This window comes from Pezoporus flaviventris, unplaced genomic scaffold, assembly GCF_033815535.1.
Source record: "Pezoporus flaviventris isolate CSIRO_AGI_PZ_B2104156 unplaced genomic scaffold, CSIRO_AGI_Pfla_v1 ptg000013l, whole genome shotgun sequence".
NCBI classification, from domain to species: domain Eukaryota; kingdom Metazoa; phylum Chordata; class Aves; order Psittaciformes; family Psittacidae; genus Pezoporus; species Pezoporus flaviventris.
In genome coordinates this window covers 17,081,146-17,106,267 of record NW_026892561.1, presented here as the reverse complement: position 1 = coordinate 17,106,267, position 25,122 = coordinate 17,081,146, and the positions used below count along the sequence as shown (strand labels likewise).

The following is a 25,122-nucleotide window of genomic DNA, read 5'->3' as shown; positions in this document are numbered from 1 at the left end:
GCCCTGCAGCCCGGCTGCTGCGCCAGGAGCTCTGGCCCACCGACTGAGCGCTGGGACTGCCCCGCCGGTGAGCGGCAGCAGGGGACACCTCCGGACCCGTCCCTGCTCCCTTCCCCCTCACCTCACGGCGCCATCTCCTAGCCCCGCCCCCGTCGTGTTGCCGTGGAGGCGCGCGGCGCCCCGGCGCTGCCGGCCCGGGCTGTCCACGGCGTTCGCCTGCGGCGAATGGGCGGCGGTGGTGGGGCAGCCGCGGGCCCTGCCTGCCGGGCGCCTCGTCAGCGGAAGGAGGAAGCGTCATGGCCGAGGCCTGGGCTGGCTTCTCGCAGGAGGAGCTGCGGCGCCTACGGGCCCAGCGCCCAGGTACGGATCACGACTGGGCTCTGGCGGGGCCGGGGCTTGGCACCGGGCCGGCCGTAGTGCCTGTCCCGGTTAGCATGGGGCGGCGGTGCGGAGGAGCTTACGGGCCCTCGGCACCCGGTCAACCGCAGCAGCTGCACCTACCTCCCTTCGTCTTCTCAGCCTTCCGGCCCCTCAGTCCCCTACATCCCCACCTCTGTCCATCCTCTCAGCTCTTCCGGACCATCCTCACATCAAACGCCTCGGGTTCTCCCGGAAGTCCTTTGTTTCCCCCACCTAGTCCTTCGGCCCCTCCCGTCCCATACTCCATCGCTCACTGCTCCCGTCTTTCTCCCCTCCAGCCCCTCTGTCTCTCAACCCACAAGTCTCTGATACATTTACAGATGCTCTGGCTCTTGCCCTGCACCTCCATCTTCCTGTACACTACCCCATCCATGTTTCTATGTGGATTCCATATGTAGCTTCCTCTGTGTCTGTCACCTTGTTCTTCCCTGTTCTTCACTTTATAAACGCCCAGTTTGTCCACCAGACTGTCTGGCACCTTTGTTTAGTCCTAGGTTCATCTCTCCATCATTGCCCTAAGAGTTGCCTCACTCCTACCTATGGTTCTTCCTTTAGTCCCGTATTCCAGGCCTCTTCTCATTTCGTAGCCCCATAGTCCAGGCCTCTTCTCATTTTGTATGTTCAGATCCTTTAAAACTCTTGATTCTTACGCTAACAAAATATTTCCAGGTTCCTGGGTGTACCCATATATTGCCTTCCCTTGACACCCTGCATGTCTTTCCCTTATGTTGGTTTTGCACCAGTTGGCTTGACTAGAAAAGCTTATTCACAGAGTGTGCCTTTGATCTCAAAACTTGGTTTTAATCTTGTTTCTGCCTCTTGTCCATTGATAGATTTGTATGAACCCTCAGAGCAGCAGCATCACCCCCACACTACAAATAAGAGTAGGAAGCAATCCCTGCGAGAAAAAGCTCTCCAGCAGCAATGTCGGAAGCTAGGACTGCAGGGTGGAGCAGCTTCTGTGCCTCCTGAGCAGTTACTTTCTGTACCAAAACACAAACCTTGTCATCCTCAGCAACTTGTGCCACCACCTCACCCTCCTTCAGCAGGAGATCAAAGGCAAAATGACAACCAAGACCAGCAGAAGGAAGTGACACCGGTAGATCCCTGTAATGGCAGTGACAGTGTCCAGACCCACCCTGCAAAGCCCAGCTCCAAAGTGGAAAAAAAGAAAGTGGAATTGTTAGTAAGTTGGTAAAATCAGGGGATGGGTTTTATTGTTCTGTATTGATTCATTCTTTTGTTGTGAATTGAAGTGAACTTTTCTGTATCTAATGGGAAGGTTTGAGAGATCATGTTTGCTGTCTCTGCACTGAACCTTTGGTTTTCACATCTGGTTGTGTTAAACCTGACTAAGGACCAAATTCTATAGTGTAATCCGTGCAGATATGCACCATGCTGTCTTTGGGTAATTTCCTGTGATATTAGAACTGTACATCATAAAGTGTCCAAGATGTAGGACTGTCTTAATGGTTTATGAAGACTTAGTCTCACCATCGAGCTGTGTATGCAAGCCAGCAGCCACAACAGAAAGCCCTTTTTGGAGCAGATACGCTCTGGTGTTCTCTTTACGATATTGCTGCAGGTCTGTGAATGCCAAAAGTCTTGGTAAGGATGTAAAATTTCAGGTTTAAGCAGTTGTCTAGCTTTTATGATTCAAGATGAGACCAATCTCAAGGCTCTCACCTGTGCATCAGCCAACAGCAGGTTGCTTCTGCTTCCCGCAGAAGCTTCAAAGTGATGCATGTAAGAGAGAGAAAGGAAAAAGTTCTGAACATGGCTCTCTGGGAGTCTGATTGAATGTGGCAATTACACTAGTTCATCACCCAGAATTCAGAAGATAGCCTATAAAAGGAAGCTGCTGTCTATCTGCTAGAGAGGGCAGTCATTTCCAGTGTGAGAAATTACTTGGTTTTACCTCTTGATGTTTGTCTTCTTGTCTGTATCCACATGCTAATTTTATTTTCTTCCTCAGCAGGCAAAATAAGACTTGAGGGGCAAAAGGTTGAATTCTTTTTCTAGGGCATATGGTTTATTTTTAAAGCACTCTATTTTTAAAACAATGCTGCAGCAGCTTTGAATTCCTATGCAGGTCCAAACTTTTCTGCCCAATATAATCAACAAACACTAGCTGGCCACTAAACTTCCTTGCATGATTTGTATTCCCCAAAAACAGGGATGAGCAGCTTTCCAGGTGTGGCGTGCCAGACCCAATGGCTGGTTAGATCTGTCTGTAGGCTCTCAGAGGTGACTGAAGGTGCTTCCTGCTGGAGAGGCAGGACTGTGGCAGTCAGCAGCACTTGTGTGGAGAAACAGTACATAGCTTCTCTCAAATTCAAAACTCAAAAGGATCCAGGAGGTTCTGTTTTGCAGAGGTTTACTTTGAGAGGCTGGAGCTGCTGGTCATGCTGCTGCCATTTACCTCACGAGCTCCTGGCTGGAATCACCTACCTGCAGATAGCTGTCCCATCAGCAGAAGAGCAGCACTTTGAAAAGCAGTGCTAAATTCCTCATGTTGGTGCAGCTCATAGTACTGGCTGCTCAGCTCCTTCCGCGTAGTGGAAAAATACACTGTTTGACTGGGGAAAAGATACCTAAAACTTTGCAGAGAGGTTTTCCCTCTGTGGGGAGCAAATGACCCTTAGTTTCAACAGCCACCCCCTGAACCTGCTGAATTAATCTTAGCCTGTGCATTTGAATTTAGTCTTCTGAAAATATTTATGTGAAGTTGTAGGAATAGGATGTTGAGGAGAGCTCTGAAGAGATATTTTTGTGCAGATACGGTTAAAATTAACATAGCAGAGTTACTTGGGTGTTTTTAAGCTAAGCTATTTTTAAACTGAGACTTCTTGAAAGAGGATATGAAGAATACAACACAGTAGAAAAGCAGCGAAGCAGATTTTGTGTCTCCTTAATCCTGCCCAGCTGTGTTGACACATGTTGTCTCCTCTTGCTTTCCATCCTCTGGGACTAGTTGTATCTCTTAGTAGATGTGGCCTAGGAAATGGAATCCATATAACTCTTTCCCTGGTGGCAAAACTGAATTCTTGTTCTTCCTTGTTGCTCATTTTCACTGCAACTTTTACTAGCCTTTCATTTGTACCAGTTTAATTATCTGTGGACTGTATTATAAAACAGACCTGTGAAATGATCTGTTTTATGGAAAAAACATTTCCAAAAAAAGAGGCTGTGTTGGCAGACTGAACAAATGGTGCCTAGTAGCAGGTCTAGAAACTTGAAACTGCTTCTACCTAGTGGGGAAGCACATCCTGTAAATGAAAAATTCAGTCAATTTCTGAAAAAGTGCTCCATGCTCTTCTAGCAAAGCTGAATTAACCAGCAGCTTACTTGCTTATGAATATTTTTGTTCTGATCAGCAGATTTCATCTGGAAGTGTTTTATTGGTCTGAAAGACTTCTTGCAGATGATTATTCTTTCCCCAGAACCAAAACCTGTTTATTGTTCCTTTGACATTTTTAGAGTTTACTCTAGGAAATATGATGGTGAATATTTGTGTCATTTGGGGAACAGGTGGAGAAATGAACTTTCTGTTAATTTTAATCTTCTTGTCAATGAGCAGGCAGGAAAAGTCTCGATGGGAAATCCTTCAGCAAGAACAACGGCTGATAGAAGAGAAGAATAAACGGAAGAAGGCACTCCTGGCCAAAGCTATTGCTGAGAGGTAAGGGGCTATGCTAAACATGGGCTGAGGCTGAGGAAGGGATTACTTTTCATCTGCAACCAGTTGCATATCATCTGTTTAAATCTCACTTTTTCCTCTTCTCTATGCTCTGTATGTACTGCTCCACAAATGAGCAGCTGTGATTGACATTTCCCTTTGATGACAAGTGCTGGCTAAGAAGTTGTGACAAGCTTTTCACTCTTCCAGAGCTGCAGCTCTGTGCCCAGATGGAAAAGTTATCTCAGAATTTGAGGATTAACTGACATCCTTGTACCTGTTAGTAAGGGCGTATTTGGAAGTTGAGCTTGGATGCTCATCCCTGCTCCGTTCCTGATTTGTTTTCACTGGATTTAAAGAAAGTTTATTTGATTCCTAACCTATGAAGGGAAACTATAACTATGCCTGTTAGGGCTTTTGACTTACTAGTATGTGTTGAAAAGAGGAGATAATCCACTTTAAGAAGGTATCATTGTACCTCTGGCTGATTAGAAATTATAAAAATTCACATGTGCTCACAGTTGTTAGCTCTTGCTCTTCAGGGAACCAGACTTCAGGCATTGTACAGGGTTGTCCACCAAGATAGTTTAAGACTAAGGGAAGGCAAGGTATGTAGGGAAGTATATCAGAGCAGCTGATAACACTGTATCAAGGAAGGAGGTGTGAAGTTTCCAGGCTCCCAGTGCTCTCCCACATATATATTATGTTCTGCCCATCAAAGTTCTTCGGTAGCACAGGTGAACATAGCCAGTGCTATGCAGAATATTCTCTTTGGGGTTCTGAAAGTTTTATTTACCTTTTCCAGGCAGAGATAAAACACATTTGATCTGAATCACTCTATGACACCAAACATGGGTGTGACCAGGCTGGGTACTTCCTCCTGGAAGTAGAGCATGGGAAAGAGAGGAGGACTGGGGAGGTGATAGTTGTGTCTGACATTCAAAGGCCTTCTTCAGTCTCTCAGAAGTACTATAGGATGTCTCTTTCTCTCCACCTGCGTCAGCTGGTCTAATAAGGAGAGATGGTGTTACTTCCTACATACAGAATTGTAGAATGGTTTGGGTTGTAGAAGGGACCTTAAAGATCATAAAGATCACATCTAGTTTTCCTTTCAGGTACTTGCTTTGGGGTCTAAAGCAGTGGCTAAAAAGCACGGTTTTGCTGGTGGTGATGAATGACAGCAAAGTGACGTGGTGTAAAAGCTTGCTGAAAGTTACTTAGCTTGTTTGGGAGTAAAATCTGTCAAAGCTTACTGCCCTTAGCAGCATTTAGTTTTCAGAACTTAGGAATGAATAAGCTGAGTTGAAAAATGTTGTGTAAGGCTTGACTGAAATCCTTTGTGTTTGATGTAAAACTTTCCATTGACTTCATTGGGATTTGGCTAGGCCTTTTGGGAATAATTTTGCAAAATGGAAATCAAGCTTAGGTTAGGTGACTTTTTGGCCCCTACTAACTGGGCTTCTTTGAAAGGGGATATTTGTAGGGCTAAATACCCTTCCCCCTCTTACTTCCCCCCCAAGCCATTTCCTGTTTCCTTACACTGAGAACTACTTAGAGCAGCTTCTTGTGTGTTTCCACTGTAAAGAAACACAATCCATTTTAGGCGCTTTGATTATAGTCATTACATAATTTTGCCACAGTCCTTTAATAGCAGGCATTTTAGATCCCTGTGGATATTATAAAAGATCAAAAGTCTTAAACTGTAAAGGAGAAACCTTCTCTTAAAGAAGTTAGTTGCTCTGCAAATTAAATGGGGCCTGTTGTGTCAAGAAGATAGGCTTGAAAAGGAAAAAGAAAAAGCATCTTCCTTTTACAGATCTAAAAGAACTCAAGCTGAAACAGTGAAACTGAAAAGGATTCAGAAGGAGTTACAAGCTCTGGATGACATGGTGTCTGCTGACATTGGCATCCTGCGGAACCGCATTGATCAGGCCAGCTTGGACTACTCCTATGCCCGGTAGGTGACAAACAGGGAGGAGGGAATAGTCCTGCCTGAGTGTAGAGAGAAACTGCTGTTTCCTGTCACCAAAGTAGTAATGGAGTTTTGTCATTGTAATAATGTGTAGTTGAAGTGGTCACAGTCTGAGGGTCTTTCAAATCTTGAGGTAAAAGTGTGCTTTTTATTTCCTAATTTTTCCCTTGGAATCTGGAAACTGAAGAGGTTTTCTGACTGCAGACTGTGCTTTCCAGCTTCATGCTGTCACAAGACATAATTTGCTGCTTTAACTGTGCAGTTGTCCATAAGCCCTGCTTTACTGTTTCAGGGTTGTTTATTTCTTTTCATGGGGGAAAGAGTTGAGGTTTTGTAAACTCCTAAAAGGAAAGTCCTTTGCAGGGAAACTTGCTTGTTGATGACAGCTCTGGTCCTGTTGGAATCAATGGGACCAATTAAGCTTAAAACATGTAACACTGCTGAAATGCTTTTGGAACTGGGACCAAAAACTGAAGAAAAAAGCAAGTTTTCATCCTTCACAATGTGCCTTTAATCACTCTGGTTCTGATGAGTTCCTGAAATGCAAGAAATTAATCGGAACACACTATTAGTTGTGGGTAAACCACAACATCAGTGGATAAACATCGGCATGTTTATGTAGCCATTTAATAAAATGGAAATGTTCAGTTCTGGTTTTTAGTTCACGGTTCAATGTGTTAAATGTATATTTCTCCTTAGGACTTCTGCTATATGTTGACCTCATAGTAATTAGTCTTTGAAAAAATAGCAGCAGTAGCTAAAAATAAGTATTTCTTTTGTGTAATTATCGTTTGAAATATCTAAGATTAACTGTAGTTTCAGTAGCTGAGTTCATATTAATACAGAATTTCATACCCTCAAGAGGAAAAACATTTCAATCTATTTTAGGTTTAAGTCTGATTTCTAAAACCATTAAGTGCTCCTCGAAATTTCCTTACCAAAATTTGATAATAATTTGTCTATTTGAAATGCTTACTCTCTTAGGAGTGTATAACACAAGTGGCTCTGATGCTTAGAAAACAATTTTTAAGATAACAAAAGGCCATGCTGGTATGCTGGTAAACTTTACAAAATACTTGATGACATTCATGAACTTGGCAAGTCTGTCTTTTTGTGAGGGAGGGATTTGGAAATGTGAGTTAGGTGCTTTGGTGTTACAGTTTTTGTGCCTTATGAGCCAAAGCTGGTTTACTTTTAATTGGTGTCTTTTTAAGCAGTTTTTTAATTGTTGCCTTGTATTTTAGGGCTAAAACACAAATAATTTCATTAGGTCAAAAAACACATTATTAAATAGTCCTGAACACATACATAGCTAGGGGCATTTGACAATTGCTATGGAATGCAATTTTCATAAATACGATATGAAGAATATGTGTGGATTCAGCTCAAAGGTTTAGCTATGCAAAAGCTTCCAGCATAGCGTTAGTTTTTCCATTTCAGATACCTCAGCCAGGGAAATCTTTACTTTCTTGAGAGGGAAACATAAGTGGGCATCTTCTACACACTGCAGACATAGCCTTTACAGCTGGGTCAAAGTTTTGTGGTTATAACAGAGCATATATAGGAAGGGGTTTCTATGTCTTATTTCCTTCTGTTTCCCTAAGCAAGGGATTTCTTCTGTCTTCTGTTGCTTCGTTTAACCAGATATTTGAATCTGGTTTTATAAAGCAGCTGGATTCTTTATTCAACCACCTTACTAATATTAGTTTTATGAATGCTCTGTAAGATACATCATGTAGTCATTCTGCAAAAGCTTTTTCATGTTCCCTTTCCTGATGAGCAAGATTGCATCTCTTTCTACTAAGTAAATCAGAATGTATGGATACATTGAATGTAGTGGAAGATGCATCACTGATGTGGTCACTAACCATTAAAGTGCTAGATATTCTGGAGGTGTTAATCTCAACAAATATTTGGAATATTTCTTTTTTGCTGTACTTGTGATGACAAGAGGTGCAAATTGGCAGGTGTATGTTGGGTGGATGCTTACAAGAAAATTCTACATCTGTTGCCATGCAAAAGTTGTGATCACTATTGATGTCATATGCTGTGTCAGTCTGTGCTGCTCATGATTTTTTGAACATACATATGGGTGGCTGGAAGGGTAGAATTTTAGACAGATCTGAATCTGTAGCATCTTTAACTGTCGGGTGGATGGCTGGATTAGAAAAACCACAAAACTGTTTTGCAGTGTCTCAGTTCACTAGGTAGGTGTTCATTAGAATTGTAAACTACTAGAATTCTGATGGTTTCTTTCTGCTGCTAGTGATGCATCTCTTAAAATAGGCAGTAAAAATGCTTGTTCATTATTCAGTCTGTAGATTTCAGACAAGCAGATTAACTCTTGGAATACAGCAGCAGTGGAGAGGCTAATGTGTCAAGAGGAGAAGATTTGATTAATTCACACTTACTTTCTTCCCTTTTACTAACATAGAAGCATATCATAAATAGCTGGCATAATGCATTGCGGAGCACACTGCATTTCAGGGATGCTTAAAGTATCTGTCAATGTGTCAGATTGTAAAGTTTTTTGAGAATTAACCCACTAGAAATGATTATGATTTTTGCAGGAAGCGATATGATAAGGCTGAGTCGGAGTACGTGGCAGCCAAGCTAGACCTCCAACATAAGACGGAGATTAAGGAGCACCTCACGGAGCACCTGTGCACAATCATACAGCAGAATGAACTTCGCAAGGCCAGGAAGCTGGAGGAGTTAATGCAGCAGCTGGAAGTGGAGGCAGATGAGGAAAATCTGGAACTTGAGATAGAGGTGGAGCGGATGCTGCAGCAGCAGGAGGCAGAAGCAGGGAGACAAGCCAGCCAGTCACACAGTCATGCTGGGACAACTAAGGAAAACCTCACTCCCAGTGTTACGGTGCAGGAGAATGAACACGCTAATCATGCTGTTGCTTCTCCTGCTATTTCTGAACAGTTGTTTCAGTCTCAAAACTCTGGTACCAAATCCCTCTCCAGTATGAACAGCCAAACTCAGGCAGTAAATGTGACTCCAGGAAACTCCCCAGCTTGTTCTGCTACATGACTTATTATGTTCAGATAAGCCGGCCGGTTATGGTTGATATACTCTCTGCAGGCTTGTGTGCTGTATGTTATCTGGGCTTCTGCAGTGCCAGTAATATGCACTTAATTTCTCTTTTCCTTTAATATGGTTCTCAAATTTTTAAGGTGCCTTTTTTTTTTTCTTCCTCACAAGACTCCCTTTTGGGATTTACTATCTGTCATCATCATTTTGGTTTAAGTTCATGTTCTAATGCCCAGCTTTTCATGGGGCTTTGTACCTTCCTGAAAGAGGATACTTGGAAGTAAACGGTAGGGCTTTTCCAAAGGCTTTCAGCATATTGCTATTACAGATACCCGTTGCAAACAGTGTGCAGGAGGTACATATCTACAGGAGAGAACATCACAACTTAGCCTGCTTCTGAACACATTCTGTCCCCTGACAACTGCATTAGGATGTTTGTTTTCCTTTTTATCTGTAAGGGATCAGTTTTCAATGTTTTTTAATCCTTTGAAACCGAAGTGCTTGCTTTAATTGTCTTCGTAGCTGATCCTCTCTCTTGATTTAATGGAAATTTGCATGTTGAGGCAAATTGCAAGTCAGTTGTAATATTTCCTATTTATCACTTTGCCTGTTTCTTCCAGATGACACTAGATCAGACAAAAGCTATGTATTGCTAACATTATCTATGAAATCACAGCAGGCTATGATTTAGCAAAAATTATGGGTTACAGTTTAAGATGTTATAGGATGTATCATGTAGAAGTAGAAACACACAAAAGAAAGTATGTTACAATTAAAACTGTTCCATTACAAATGTTTTCCTCTGTTGTAGTTGCCTCAAAGTTTCAATAATTAGACAGGGATCTTGAAATTAGTAATTCCCACAGGATATTGGAATTGAGCCCATTTTCACGTAACATTCAGTGCATTTTCTTGCCTGAAGTGCGAGTGTGCACCCCACAAGAAGTTCAGCTGGTTTGTTCTGTTGCCACTGAAAGGCTTTAAAAAGCTATTCCAGGTGGACAGAGTCTCAGGAATTAAAATAGAGGACATAGACAAACCTCCCATAGACTGATTGCAGCTGCAAACCATGGGGACTGTGTTCATAATTAACTACTTTGTAACAGAGGAAGGCTGCTTTCATTGTGGAAGTGGTTTCTGTAATACCTGACCTGAACATGTCAGAGTTTATGAATCAGTTACTGAATGATGGCATCAAGTATATAAAGGGGACACTGTCTCTATGGCTTTAATAGTGGAAAAACATGTCACTACATTTCATTTTTATTCTGTTAATAAACTGGTGCATCTTCTACACAGTGTGTTTACTTTCAGTTGTGATATCTGACACTAATACACTTATTCAGGATTGTTTTGCACAGGAGCAGATAAGTGACAGAATCAGATATATCCTTTGGCAACTTGCCACTGTGTGAAAGTAAATCCTTGAAAAAGGCCATTCCAAAATACAGAAACGTATGAAGCAAAGACATGGCAGGATATGGTTTGGCAGGAATCTTTTCAACTATGGCCCAAGGCAGCAGTGGAAAATCTCTACTTGTGAGTCCCATACAGAGGAGAAAGAGAAATCTGTTTCCTAGCTGCTCACAGTCAGGGCTGACTGAAGTTAGAAAACTCCAAAATAACATTTGAGATACGTATGAAGCATTGCTCTACTGCTGCTGATACAGTGCATTCCCTGTTACTTTGCTGGAAGACCGAGTCTAAAAGCTAAAGATTTTACTGTATTGTGAGAAAATTGTGACTGACTTCCTTGCTGTGTCTGCAGTTGCAGAACAGCTTGTAGCAACCTGATTATGGCTTTCAAAACTGGATGTCAGTAAGTGCAATAATAATTTAATTGTACCATTCTTGTTTCCATCCTTTGCAGCTGTCCCCAGTTGCTCCTCAAGTGAGTCTGAGTCCTAGTGGATAGGTCTGTTCCTTGTTACAGTTGTATTCAGCTCATCAGGGGACATACGGAAGAGCGTCTGACAGAAGAGTTGAATCATAATGGTGTTTACAGGAAGCACATGCATACATTTTGCGTATAATTTGTGGTTCTCTAGTAGGCTAAAATGTGGCTAAAATAGTCCTCCTGAATTCACCTTGTTATCACAGGTGAGATTACTTTTTGAACTCCTCAAACCAAAAAAGACAAAAATTTGTAAGTCCAAAGTTTTTTTTTGACAACTACTTAAGAATATGAGTTTCCTAGAAGGGGGCAAGTTTATATCCAACAAAACTACTTAGAAACTGAAAGTTCTCATGTGCCATCCTGACAGTGCTGGTGCTGTTTCTGCCCGACAGGAAAGATGCTGTTGTTACAATCAACAGTTTCTGTTCTCTTACAAGTCCCTCATCGAAGTTCTGCCCATTTCTATCTGTCTCACTTCTGAGCTTGCAAAATGAAGTGAACTGGCTGGAAGCCACATGAAACAGCCATGGTGAAATACAATAGGCAGCCTAACATTTGGTTGCTCTCTCTAGACAGGGAGTGCAAGAGTTAAATTGTTTGATCTGAGTTATGAAGCCTTTCTCTGACATGTGATATAAACCACTACCATGGTGTCAGTTCCACTTTGGAAGTTCTCAAATGTTTTGATGGGTGCCAGTATGCCGGTTTAACATTCCCCCTGTGCCGGAGCCAAGCAGTCCAGTCATAATTGTAACAACATGTGTGCTGGTCAGAAATGCCAGGAGATGATTTTGGTGCAACAAAAGGATTGGATTTTTTTTCCTTGTTTTAAGGAAAGAGAACAGTTGGAATTGAGGCTCTTCAAGCAAAAGCCGTTTCTATCTTTGGAGTAGCTGGTAAGTCTGACAGTATTTGTTGCTGTTGTCACTGGAATGCATTGAAGGCGGGTGTGCTGTCCACTCGGCTGGGATGGGGTATCTCTTCAGAAAAACAGAAGAAAGTTCAGCATAGATTACGAATGGGTGGGCACATTTTTAAGTGAGGGCCTCTTGCGAGTAGAGGTAGAAGTCTGAATGTGCAGCACACTGGGGTTGAACACCCATGGCAGGGAAAATAGAGCAACACATGGTACCTGACAATAACACTGCAGGGCTTATCACAGAGGACTTGCAATCTCCTGTGGCAATATAGCCATTTCTGTGTTGGGCCACCACATTACCACTATGAGAAGAAGTAGAAAACATTGATGTGTACTGCTGTGAGAATTACAAAGCATGTTATAATTGCCCATGTTGCAGTTTGGCCAGGATGTTGAGAATAACACTCCCTCCTCTGAAGAGCAGAAGTGTTTAAATGAGCACAGATGGTCATGGCTCAGCCTGGGGTTCCCATGAATGTCCAGTGCATGGTGTAAAACGCTTGAACGATCCCCAGTCTGATTGTATATCCAGCCAGATGAAGTTGGGCTCTAAAGAGGTTTCAGCTTACAGTAGCTATCTGGGGAGAGACTCACGTTCTCGCTCAACTATTCTTCTTCCTAATACCTTCTGTGATTCAGTAGTGTCTTCCATCTGAGCCTGTATCCCATCTAAACTGAATGAGGAAAAACTAGTATCAACAAAAGTAGTGACTGGCCTAGTGGTTGGGGGTACTGCGTTTCCCCACCAGCTGTATTAAGACCATCCTAGAAAGGATTGCTCATTACTATTCTGGAACCAAAGAAGGGGCAGAGCACTACTGAACTGTCTCCCATGCTGGGATTCCTTCTAATCTGCATTTTCTGCTTAGGACAGCAAGATCTATATACTTTCTGTTCCTAACATCCTTTTGTCAAGGTTCAAATTTGGATAAAAACCCCTGTGATATAATTTTCCCAGCCTGAGGCCTCTACTTTACCAGATCCCCCGCGTGTGGGATCTTTGAGTATCTGTGAGCCCTGGACTGAGTTTGGTACTTTTGTGTGATTCTGTGTAGACACAACGTCTTCAGTCTCTGCTCCACTCTTGTTCACGCAGTTGCTGAGAGCTAGATAAAATTTATCTGCAGGCCTGATCCAACCCACAAATTGTATGTTCAACACTTTGGTATTATTTCATGGTCCCTTTTCTGATTCTGTGGGTATAGGTATGGTGTGCAACAGACAAAGGGTTTTGCCAGTGGCAGTGCAAACAGGGTGTAGAGATGTGGGCTGGTATTATAGAAACCACATGTTTGTTAAGTGCCCTATTTAGGCTAGTCTGCATGGTCCTATTAAAGCGAGTGTTGGTTCCTTTGATGGGGCACGAGACTGGTTTCCTTCATCATTTCCCCTGATTTATGTCCCAGCAGCAAACTTCTACGTCAGTGGGGAAAGACCAAGTAACGAGAGAAGTTAGCCAAGCTTCACGCCCTCGGCATGGTAGGACATTAGATCCTTCAAATCCCTGCCTTTGGCAGCCTGTTAGTTACAGGGTTTAAATCATGCCTTATAAGATACAGGTAGAGACACTAAAAAGCTTGGGCCTTTCTGAATTAGGGCCTGGATTGTGTAGTTAGAGTCATTTTCTCAATTAGCTAAACATAAATCAGTATAACGAGGCAGTTGGGAGCACTGGGCAGGTTTAGTAACTTGTCTGTCCTGCCTCTGTCCATACCACTCCCACCTGCTTGTTTGGCTGATCAGCCAGTGATTTTATTTTTCCACACTGCTAGATCTAAGCAGTGGGTTTTAATGTCTGAACTGGCTTTCACACTTGGTACATTTTCGCAAGAGGTGAGAACTGGGAGAAATTGCTCTTGCACAGTAACTAAAGCAGGCCTCATGTGGCAGAGATCTGACAGTGCCAGTATTCCATGCCACACCGTCCTTCAGAGGATGTGGACAGTGTCCTATTGAATAGGCAATGGTGTTCAGAAAGTCTAGCAGCAGTAGGGATGCCGTTTGCTGTGGTATCTCGGACTCAAAAGCATGTGTAGGGGCCAGGGCATTGCATTTGTACTTCAGAGGTGGGTAGCAAATGAATGACTCCCTTTTCAAGGGCTATGCCATGTAAGGGCTGTGCTATTTTCTGGAGATTGTTGGATGATTGAGATGGGACAGGTTGCCTTGCAAGCCCTGTTCAGCCCAGTTGTCTGGAGGAGTGCTGGGATCCATCTGAGCACGTGGTAAGACAAAAGCTTGGAGATTCATCACAGCAGAGAATGAAACCCCAAGTACTGGAAGAGCCTGGTTTGTGCCTAGTGATGCCACCAAAGTAGATACAAATCATCCAGCATGAAAGCTGCAGTGCTAGGGACACCTCTTTAGTCTTGCATTTTGCAGAATGGGGGAGGATGTGGAAATTCATTAATAATTAATTAATGTGGCTGAATTAAGGAACAGAATCACTGTTGACCCAGATCATGCATGGGCTGAAACCGTGGCCCTCCCTGAGTCTGGCTGCAAGGGTTGGAGCCAAGTAAGACAAAAACACCCAAACCAGCCTTAATTGCTTTGTGTGTAATTAAAATGAAACATGGGTCATAAATAAATCTCTGAATAACAGGCACTCTCTAACTTTCCCCCGTAAGGTTTCTTGCTTTTCTCTGAAGCAGTTGGTAGTGCTGGTGATGTATCTGAACATAGAATCATCTGGTATGATTCTCTCATGTTCTTGTTATCAGTGCTGATTGTGCCCTTCAAATGTCTTTCTGACATTTCTTTTCTCTGTGGTGCAGAGTAATGGGTCTTTGTTCTGGTTTGCAGGCACTACCTGATAATGCAGGGCCAAACTGAGCCCAAGATCTCAGTCTGCTTGTTTATTGGGAGGACATTGCTCTGACTTCGCTGTGGCCTGGGACTCTTGAACAAATACTGCAACAGATTTACAATAGAATAGCAGCAGTCAAGGTCTCACTGACATGCATCAGGAGCAGCTCCACATGCATAATTGCTGACCATATGTTGCTTCTGCACTAGTACCTAAATGTCCTGAAGGAGACCCCACTGAGTTATTTCACCTACACAGCTTCCTCCTTCAAAGAGCCAGTAAAGGAGATAGTAGAACAAAGGACAGAGTCACCCCATGAACTTCAAGCTTAGCAATGTCATGAGGTGTCTTGCTAGTAATCAATATCAAGTGAGGACCTGGCTGCAGTCCAGTCACAAGGTCCAGCAGCACCCTTCAGCTACCTACCACATAGCTAAAGGGCAGATGACCTTCTTGACCACTGCTTCCACATGGCTGTGAACCACCATGTCCCCAGGAGAGCTGGCTACAAAGAAGATGGAGACTCCCTTTTTACAAGGAGTCACATGGGAAAGATTGAGGAGTAATGGGTACAAATTACTCCTGGGGAGGTTCCAATTGGACACTAGAGGAAAATATTTCATAATGAGAACAATCAGCCATCTATCTCCCCAGGGATGTGGTGGACTCCCCAACACTGGATGCTTTTAAGATTTGGCTATACAGGATGCTGGGTCATCTATTCTAGGTCATGCTTGCCAAGAAAGGTTGGACCAGATGATCCTTGAGGTCCCTTCCAACATGGTATTCTAGGGATGGAGAGCCCTGGGAGTCATTCCTGGGCAGCAGATAACAGAAGGTCACTGTTGGTGTGACTCCTTCGCTAAAGGCTAGAGCTAGGTCTCCAGCAGATGGTGTCTCAGCAAGCCATGGTATCTTCCTTACTTTCTCCATGTGGAAGAAACGTGTTGCACTACCACAGCCTTAGGAGGTACCTCAGCAGCAGCCCAGCAGGGGTACCTCACTAGTCTGTGTACAGTATGGCTGAAAAGGCACAAGTTGTCTATCCTTCAGATTATCAGTTTGGGCAACAAATTATAACGTCATTGGAGACTCATGCTGTGAGCCTGTGCTGAAATCTGTGCTGAGTATGCTCACTGCCTTTGCAACATGAGCTCACTGGAGTGAAACAGCTATGTCTTTGCAGACTCAAGTCACTTTTCCCATTCCAGAGTACACGGGTTCTCTGTCCCAGGGAGGGGTTAGTCCAATTCAGACATCATATTCTGCAAGGTTGCCCAGTTTGGATCTGGATTAGGTTTTTGAGTATCACCAAAACCCTGCATCATGTTTTGAGTAGTTCTGTAGCTGTTTAGGTGATGACTCTTGTTGCCGATTGTGCATATTTCATACTCCGTAGTGCTGATGGTGTCCTAGTGGTTGTGTCTCCAGTTTTGCTGTTGTGTGAGCTTCAGGTGGTCCCGTGTTTTGGTAGTTAGCCTCATGGCAGAGAAGATGATGCTGTTAACATGAGGATGTGCTCATAAAATACCAGTTCCATTTCAGCATTTTTCTAACACGCTTCTCTGATTCTCCATGAAGAACGTCTTGCAGCTGTTTTAAAATGTCATGCCTGGTTCCTTGCAGGATTTTCTTCTTGCTTCCAGATCTCCCCACCACAGCCACCCTCTCTGCTAAAATACCAATTGTTTTCTTTTCTGCGTTCCTCAAATCAAAATATTTAGCAATGGACTTTTCTCCATGACATCCCACTGCATCCCCTGACTACTGTGGAGTGTTCATCAGTCTCATTGACATTATCCAGTTTTGCAGGAAACCAGCACTGCCAAGCAGGCAGGCTCCTGCTCCTGGACTTTCTCAGCATATTTGGTATTGCCAGTGACAGTCCCTCTGTGAGTCTCCGGGGTGATGCTGTCACTGGCAGAACCTGAGAAGCTATAAGAAATTATTTTCCTTATCCTGGCCATTACACTTGGACATTCATGATAGTTCTTTCTGGCCTTGACATCCACAAAGCTATATCTGCATTTCGTAAGGGAGAAATCATGAAACACTTTCAAGGTCTAGTCCATCTCTTTTGCCCCAGCTGCCTGCAGCACTGGAGTCATCCACTTCTCAAACCATCCTAAGCCACCAATAAGTTTTCTCCTTCTGTCCAACTAGTTTCCCTTCCTGGCTCTAGCAGCTGCCAAGAGTCTTCATGGACCCATCAGTCCTCCGTGCTAGGGAAATAATCAGGGCCTTTCAAAGCAATCAGTCTGAGCAGAATGTGGGGGAGTGCAAGGTGGTACTGGAAGTGTTTTGATTTATAGAATTAAAACTCAGTAGCATTAAACTTGTAGCCAGTTTCAGAAGCTTACATCCCTATTGTTCCTTCCACTTCTCACAGGCTTTGCGGTTATCCATATTCACCATTACACCTTAAATGCTTGCACTCAGAAATCTTTGCTTTCACCTACTGTGTCTGTGACCCCAGAGGTGGCTGTTTTGAGTTGATCACCTCTAGAGAGGTGCCAGATGATAACCCATCTGGGCATTCCTGGAGAGAACCAGAGGGAGACTTCCTCATGAGGGTGAGTGCTGGGGAAGGCATTTGGGATGGCTGCAATCCACAAACACATCAAACGTGCAAATGGCTTTTATCAAGAGGCAGTAAAACTTTAATCCAAAGTCCACTTTAATGTATTTGCCACATATTTGAAAGGGAGCTGATTTCAGAAGTGCTTTTGAGTGTTTTAAAAATTCTCCTGGACCTTTGTCTTATAACTCTCTCCACTCTGGAATCCTGATGCTCTTGTTTCTGAGGTCCCAGATGTTTGGGACTCGTGACTATGGGGAGAGTGAGAATTGAAACCATTTCTAAACCTCTTCTGAAACAGGGGCACAAATAACGTTTTTCCTAGCTCTAAACCCCTGTAAAACTGCGATTTTTTTATTTATTTTTTTTTTTAACCACAGATCACACTTGCAGCAAATACCACCTCCTCAGGCAGAAAGTGAGGCATCTTCCCATTCATTTGTCAAAAATCCCTCATTTCCAGCTCAGTAAGGCTGCGAGACACTGGCCCTTTAGTATCTGGGGTGCTTGCCTCTAGTGTGGAGTTTTAGGCCAGTCCTGTTTTGCTGGAAGAAATCTAAAGTTAGTGTGGAAAACGGGAGCAATTCCCTGGCAAGATCACAGGAACTGTAGAATTTCTCATTTTCTTTCTTTTTTTCTTTTTCTTTAGGAGAGTCAAAACATCGCTGCTTTCATTTGGAAAGGGCAAGTGACTTTCCCATGCCGTAATACCCAGCAAGTGTTGAGAGAATGTGGTTACATAAAACCATATTTTTAATGCAACCGACAGACTGTCTTGAGAGCTAAGTGGTTTTTGACAGTTTTTATGCACCTGCTAATTCAAAGCTCTTAACATGTGCCAGTTAAAAAGAGCCAGGCACTAAAACATCCACCCTGTGGACGGCAGGGGCTCAGCTGCACACCAGAGCACAGAGAATCCATGCAAGGTAGAAACTCGGCTTCTTTTACAGGACTGACTGGTACACAGCTAACTCAACTCAGAGCTTTTGTTTCCTGGTCCTGCTTGGCCTTGAAGATTCCTGCTTCTGCTTTGCACCTATAGAATGGCTGATATTTCTTTGGGTTTATTCTGTTTGCTTTTCCCAGTTATAGCAGTTATCAGAAAGAAAAGGTGCTAAACATCCTGTCAGGACTATATCCTTAAAAGGGATGTACTGACAATACCTCCCCAGGCTCCTCTACTATCCGTGTTTTCTGGATAGTGAGATTGCTTCTCATAATCAGTGCTGAGACAGGCATTGGCAAAGCCCAGATGGAAACCGGACACAATTCTCCAGTGTGTCTGCTCAGGTATTGCCTCTGCAGTCACTGCATGCTCAGAGGAGGTACGTGGTCTGTTTAGACACAGCCTTGCTGTCAGTAACATAAAGTAAGGCCTGGAAGTCCTCCTCTTCTAAAATTTTCCTTCCCATCCACCCCTTCAGTAAACTCTTAATTTAGAGATTTTCTCAGGATCACTTTAAACCTCTCACAATGACATCTTCCTTTTTCCTTCCTAGGGCATTCTCCCCGTGCCCTATCTGCTTGCATCCCATCTCCACAGAGTTTTGGCTGGTTGTCCACACTGTCACCTGATGGCCTCATCCCTGTAGAGAAAATCTTGGAAACTCAGCACCATCTAATATTAAAAAAAAAAAAAACAAAAAAAAACCAAACTGAAGGCAGATACAACAAATTCAAGAAAGCTTGAGAATTTTAAATATTTGCATTCGCTGACACAGGAGTTTCTGTGGAAGAAATGACCAGCTAACCCTGAAACAAGAGGCCAGTCGATTTTTGTGCAAGCCCAAGGCAGTTACGACTGCGCATTTGGGATGTGTTTCCATGTAAGCTGGGGGATAGCATGCCACTGCCACTTTCCTGCTGTATAAACTTAATCAAGTTTAGTCAGCCCTCACCTGATAATTGAATTGCTTTCAGGAGATGGGGCTGTAGCACTTCTAGACCCTTCCTTGATCTCAGGGCCAAGAGGCATGATAACAGTCTGTAGTGTTGGACTCAGAAGAATTGCAACACAGCAGAGGTTTGTGAAGTCCAGGGACAGTTGTCCCATAGGGTTGGGGATAAGGGTTGGAGAGGGAGGGAAGATTGCCCGGGTTTCATTTGCATGGCTGGCCTATTGAGGTGTCTAAGGTAAGCTGTGGCATACATTCTGAGGTGGAGGTGAATCCAGCACTGCTGCCTTACCTGGATTACAAGCAGGCAGCAGGTTTGCCTGTGGCAATGGAGGAACCAGGTGGTGGCTCTCAACCCAGCTGAAGGGGAACGTTCTCTCAGAGGACACAAGAACATATATTTGGATGACAAGTGTGCCTCAGTACATCCTGCATGTTGGGCCCTATCTAAGGAGATCACTGCAAGATGCTCAGTGGAGCTGATGGGACATGGAGGGCATGTGTGATGTCTGTAGCTGAAGGTGGAGAAAGCCTTGCTAGGGCCTAACCTTGGGCACAGCAGGTGTGCTGGATTTGCATGCTACATGATGTAGAGCCCCAGGTTAGTGGGGACCTGCCTCTAATCACAGCTTCACTAACCTGGACAGTTGGCCCTGAGTGAGGTCTAGTGTCAAGAGCAGATCAAGGGCTGCTTGTCTCATACACTGTGCAGAGCTGAGGGGTGGGACTCTGCTGCTGGGTGGTTTTCTGTAGTGGTGCTGAATATCAATGTTCTTTCTTGCATCTCTGCTAAGAGGCATAAACCTCATTCCTTACAGGCTCCATTTTTAAGCCTGATTGTGGAGAGAAAACTCATCATTAATAACCTGTCAGGATGGTATTAGTATCTCTGAATGCTGCATTTGAGCTTGAACTGACAGGAAGGTTTTTTTAAGAGGGAAACGCTAGATGAAGGCTTGTCAGGGCAATAGATGGGGCTAGGATTCCACATCATTAACACTCAGTCTGTGTATTGCAAAATCACCTGGCAGGACAAATAAGATCCAGGTCAGGTGTGTGTACACTGTTACTTTGCGTTGAATTAGCTAGAACATGCTATATAGTGTTTATATTGGCTTCATGTTTTATATTGGCTCCAGGAAGACATATGATACCTCATTTGGCATGAATTCTGTTGGACTAAAGTTGCCCCATAACAATTCAGAGGATAAATTTGACTAGGCAGAGTGGTATACACTGCATCAGTTTTGCTGTATGGGGTCACAGCAGTTTTAATCCGGTCCTGGGTACCCTCAAAAAAAAACTTTTTATCTCAGGACTGCTTAACCATCCAGATACCTGTGATGCTCATGGGGGATGTTTCCTTGAAGAAATGTGAGCTCTGCTCCTGCTGAAAGGTTAGTGTTATTTCTTAGATTGCTTCTTTAGTAGCTTCTGTGTGTGGACTTGACCTGTAGACTATGAGTTTTCAGGGTGCAACTTCCGAGCAAGACTAAACTGCAGGTGGGCCGACCTGTTCTGAAATGACAAAAGGGGAAAGGATCTCAAAATGTCCTGTAACTCATAGCCACAACCTAGTCCACCCTGTCTGTACTGGCAGAGAATTGTCCAATAGTTTCTGCATCCTGCAGTGATGGAGAATCTGTCTGTCACCCATAGATTACTCCAAGGTCTAACTGGAAACTACACAGCTGCAGTTTAAACTTGGGTATTCTTGCCCCATTAACTGTGTTCGAAGAGAATGTTTTTTCCAATTCCCAATGCACAACTCTTCCTGTGTTACTCTTTAAAGCATTTGCACAGCGGGCTCTGCAGTGAGACAGGGAGTGAAATATGTATGGTGGGAAGCATCCAAAAGTTGCTCAGATCTGCATTGAGTTTCCAACACTAATCGAGCCATCTGTGACTCATCGTCATGCTTGTGCATCAACTCATGTAGATATCCTCAGAGCAAGCAAAGCACTGGATCACTGCTTGCTCGCATGGACAACGGTACCGTGTTTCATGGTTGCTGTCCTCGTGAGGGCACAGGGCTATGATGTAATATAAGTTCATAAGAAAAGTATGGTAGGGGGGTTATTTGCTGCTATATTCAAACTCAGAAACATGCTCGATTTGCAACTACAAGAAAATGATACGAGTCATAATTCTAGCTGAGAGCCTAACTACTTTTGAAAACATGTTGTCTCTCTTTCCATCTGATTTAAATTTAAGAACCACTTCATGTCCTAAAACTGAATGATTTTATCACCTCTTCACCAGCCAGAGTATGTGATGACAGATTTTTTGATCAAACTAAAGAATAAGTTTGCTGAGAGATCTCCCAGTTTTTACCCATCTGAAAAGCCCAGATGTTTCCTTAGAATCTCCTCATCCTTTCCCTACAAAGGTGGGTTGCTCTGAGTGCAAAACAGCTTTCTAGGCTGGAGAGAAAAGGGAGGCTGAAATACAGCCTCCGGGTCAAGCTTGAAGGTAGAAGTTGCTTTCATTAAGCTCAAAGAAGATGTGTAAATTACTTAACTTTTTACAGTGTGCTAACTTCTTAAGTTAGAAGTATTGTTCATGGGGTAAAATGTGCAAACTTCATTTAGGATACTAGATCAGTTATATTAATTATATTGCTTAAAAATGTGTAGAGTGAAATAAAATAAGCCTTTTTTCTGGTATGCTCTTTTTAGAGAACTTCCTGAAAAGCCGAACTTCCCCGGATCAGTGACTGCACCATCTTACAGCCAAAAAGCACTTGGCAGAAAGGTGATGCAAATGTGACCCTAAACATCAGAAGGCAGCAAAGCACTTGAATGCTGATGCACTCTTCCCAGCTGCTGTTGACAGATTAATTTCCAGGGCAGATGGAATAGCTGATCTATCTTGGAAATGGTTTTCCTTTCCACAGCCACATGCAGTAATGAAAACAGCAATTTCCAGTGGTACTTTCTGCCCAAGAGTAGATCTGTGGTGGACTTCACATCCCCTCACTTAAAGCATCTCTCAATCCAAACCGGACAGCTTGTTTCCCTCTAAAATCAAGTGGCATATTTGGAGTATGGCTTGTCCTAAGGATCTTGGGCTGGAATTTCTCACCATCGGCTATAGAGGGAGTTGTGATGAGTGGCTTCAGCACTATAGGAATTGCCCAGTTTAGAAGGAAATTGAGTAGCCAGACCTGCAGGGAGAGCTGTACTGATCTACTCCTTAGAGTTTCTAGCCAGCCATGTCCTGGGGTGAATGATTGGACCTGGGTGAATAAAGGATGCTTTGTACTGTGGTCAGATTTAGATACCTGAGAGAGGCGACCAAGGAATGAAGCAATTCTGTTTGTTTTGAACCAAGAGAGTCTTAAGGAAAAAAAAAAAAGGATAAAATAAACCAGAAATATTGAGGCAACCTAGGACATGGTGTTTGATCTGAAACACAATGTTCCGTTTTACAGTTTAATTTCATTTTTTTTTTCTAAAGTGAGGCTTTTCAATAAAACCTCCAAAAGGCTCATTTCAGAAACACCTACATGAAGTCAACCTCTTTGCTCTGAAAACACTTTGGAATGAAAGGTTTTGAAGTTCTAAAAAGAGCCTCCTGTATTAGGCTTGTTGGTTTTGTTTGTTTTTTTGGCAAAATGTGCTTGTCAAATTCAGCCCAACTTTGTGAATGGTTTATGTCCCTCCAAAATTAAACTCTGGTCAAAGTTACTGTTCATTGCACAAATTCACCCACTGTATCTATGAATCCACCAAGGGCAAAACGGAGTCTGTGATTCAACCCGGAGCTGTTCCACCTCCTTGGAACCAGGGAGGAGAACCCAGGGCATTTTCATGAAGGAAGCAATTCAGCTCTCAGTAATCAAAGCCCAGGTCCTGCTTCCTTTCCAAGGGCATATGGAGTCCCCTTGATGCAAGTGGCCCAAATTCCCATTGTCTCTATGAGGAGGTAAAGCACATCCTACCAAATGAAGGAAATAGAAGATCATGGGAAGAAATGACCCAAACCCCTTTTATTTATCTGCTTCCAAGAAAAAATATGAGCATGAGACGTGAGGTTACTTTTCAGGCACTTTCTAATGACTTGGATGATCCAACGAAACAAATGAAAGCAGCCGGGGGTGCGCTCCGCTTCAACACAGCAGAGAAATATTTGCCAGTGCAGCAGCTCTGCAAATGTGTGAGGCTGTTAAGCTCCTAATCCCATGTCTTATTTTTATGAATTTTCACACTAGTGGGATATAATGAATGTTGATCCCAAAGACATTAATTACTCAGGTCCTTTTTTTTGAGAGGAATTTCGATGGAGTGTAACGTTTTAAATTACAAGGTGTGAAATAAACTCTACAAAACTTACAGCTTTAGTGGAGGAACTCCAAAATCAAATAAAAATGCAAAACCGCTGATGAAGTCCAATTTACTGTAAAATGCCCTGGATCGTGGTGTTCCAGTAATTTTTTTCCCCTACATACTTTGGTTAAAATAATTTATATCCGCTGCAGTGTTTATGTACCTTAAGCTTTATTTATTAAAGGATATGTATATTTCAAGCCTGGTTTTAATGAGACATGCTGAAATCTGTAAGGTACAGTGCGACTTTTGTTCTAATCAGCACTCAATCTCTTCTCTTTACCTTTCCTGTGTTGAAAACATTCATGTTGGAAGGAAAGGGACGTGTGTGTATGTGGGTGTATATAAATTTGAGATATGTATCAACATATGTATAAAGTAATGAGCCAAATTTATTTCTCTTTTTCTATCATCAGGACAAATAATTCATCACTGTTCAGTCTGAACACTTAAAATCACAGATGAGTTTTATCCTTATTCTTAGAGGAGGACAATTACTTCCTTTTTTTTTAGGGAAATTATTTATTTGCCAAAAATTGTGCTTTAGGTTGGCTGAAAATGTTTGTGAATTCACATCAGCTTGACGAACTGTTCTGGAAAAGGAAGAAAAATAAATCCAAGTGTTTTGGCTTTGTTTTCTAATGAAATGTTTTGAGATTTCATTTTGAAACAACACCCTGAAGCTAAAGTTAACATCAACTAAAAAATACTTTGGAAGCTTAGAAACTTAAAATTGTGAATTAAATGAGACCTTAGGGATGTTCCTTGTGGGAGTTGCTTTGAAACTTTCTTCCTGTGTTTTCATTCTTCCAAGGAAATGGAAAATATTTTTGCACAGATAGATGAATTTGAAAACTATAATGTTTATGGCCATTTTGGTATAGCCTTAGGAGTAAGTTATAAATATTCTATTAGGTTTTAAGAGCTTAATCAAACTTAAGTTGTATTTTCAAGACATTGTAAAAAGCCTGGCTTTTGTTGACACCCCAGGACAAGATAAAAGGTATTTAAATGCTTAAACTTTACTGATAATACTGGAATATGGATATGAAGCTGACTGTGAAAATGTCCCTTGTCGTGCCTAAACCACTACTGAAAATAGTACATAGGTTCCTAAACCCCTTTAAATGGATTACAGAGCACATACAGTATATCATGGGCAAGAAAGTGACTCTCCCTACAAAACAGTTTTTGATTAAAATGGAAAACTTCACTTTTGCCAATCTTTTTTTAAATTTAATGAAAGAAGGAAAGAGAAAAATCTTTAGTTTAAGGATGCCTGTCAAAAAGAGAGCAAAATAAAATCTCTTCTGTACTAAGAGAAATGGAAAATTTCTGGTAAAAAAAAAAGAAGTTTTGCTAGGCTTTTCCCCAAATATCTGTGTTTCAGAGCCTATCTGTAAAGTGAAGAAGGTTTCAGGTCTGGTGAACTTGATTTCCTCCCCATGTTTTCCTCTGTACATAGAGCCACTTATTTTTCTGATGAACCTAAGGATGCAAGACCCCAGCAAAATCAAGTGAAGTCTGGGAGCAGAAGGGGGGAAACTTTTCTTTGTGTCATGGAAAAATGTTAGCTTTAGAAG

General features: G+C 42.7%; 1 protein-coding gene across 6 annotated transcripts; it reads left to right on the top strand.

Moving 5' to 3' along the window:
* Positions 1–203: 203 nt before the first annotated feature.
* On the top strand, positions 204–24,776 carry GORAB (golgin, RAB6 interacting). 6 transcript variants are annotated; one of them, XR_009743108.1, is made up of 6 exons: positions 204–360; positions 1,254–1,602; positions 4,001–4,102; positions 5,916–6,056; positions 17,128–19,339; positions 19,519–24,776. XR_009743108.1 is itself a non-coding variant. In XM_061451900.1 (5 exons), the coding sequence occupies exons 1-5, from the start codon at positions 297–299 to the stop codon at positions 17,417–17,419; spliced, it is 948 nt and encodes a 315-aa protein (XP_061307884.1). In that variant the 5' UTR covers positions 204–296; the 3' UTR covers positions 17,420–24,776. The 6 variants fall into 6 exon arrangements, 2 of the variants coding, with proteins under 2 accessions (XP_061307884.1, XP_061307883.1); XR_009743106.1 differs by having other exon boundaries at positions 17,128–19,773; positions 20,528–24,776; XR_009743109.1 differs by having other exon boundaries at positions 17,128–20,608; positions 21,890–24,776.
* The last annotated feature ends 346 nt before the right edge of the window (positions 24,777–25,122 follow it).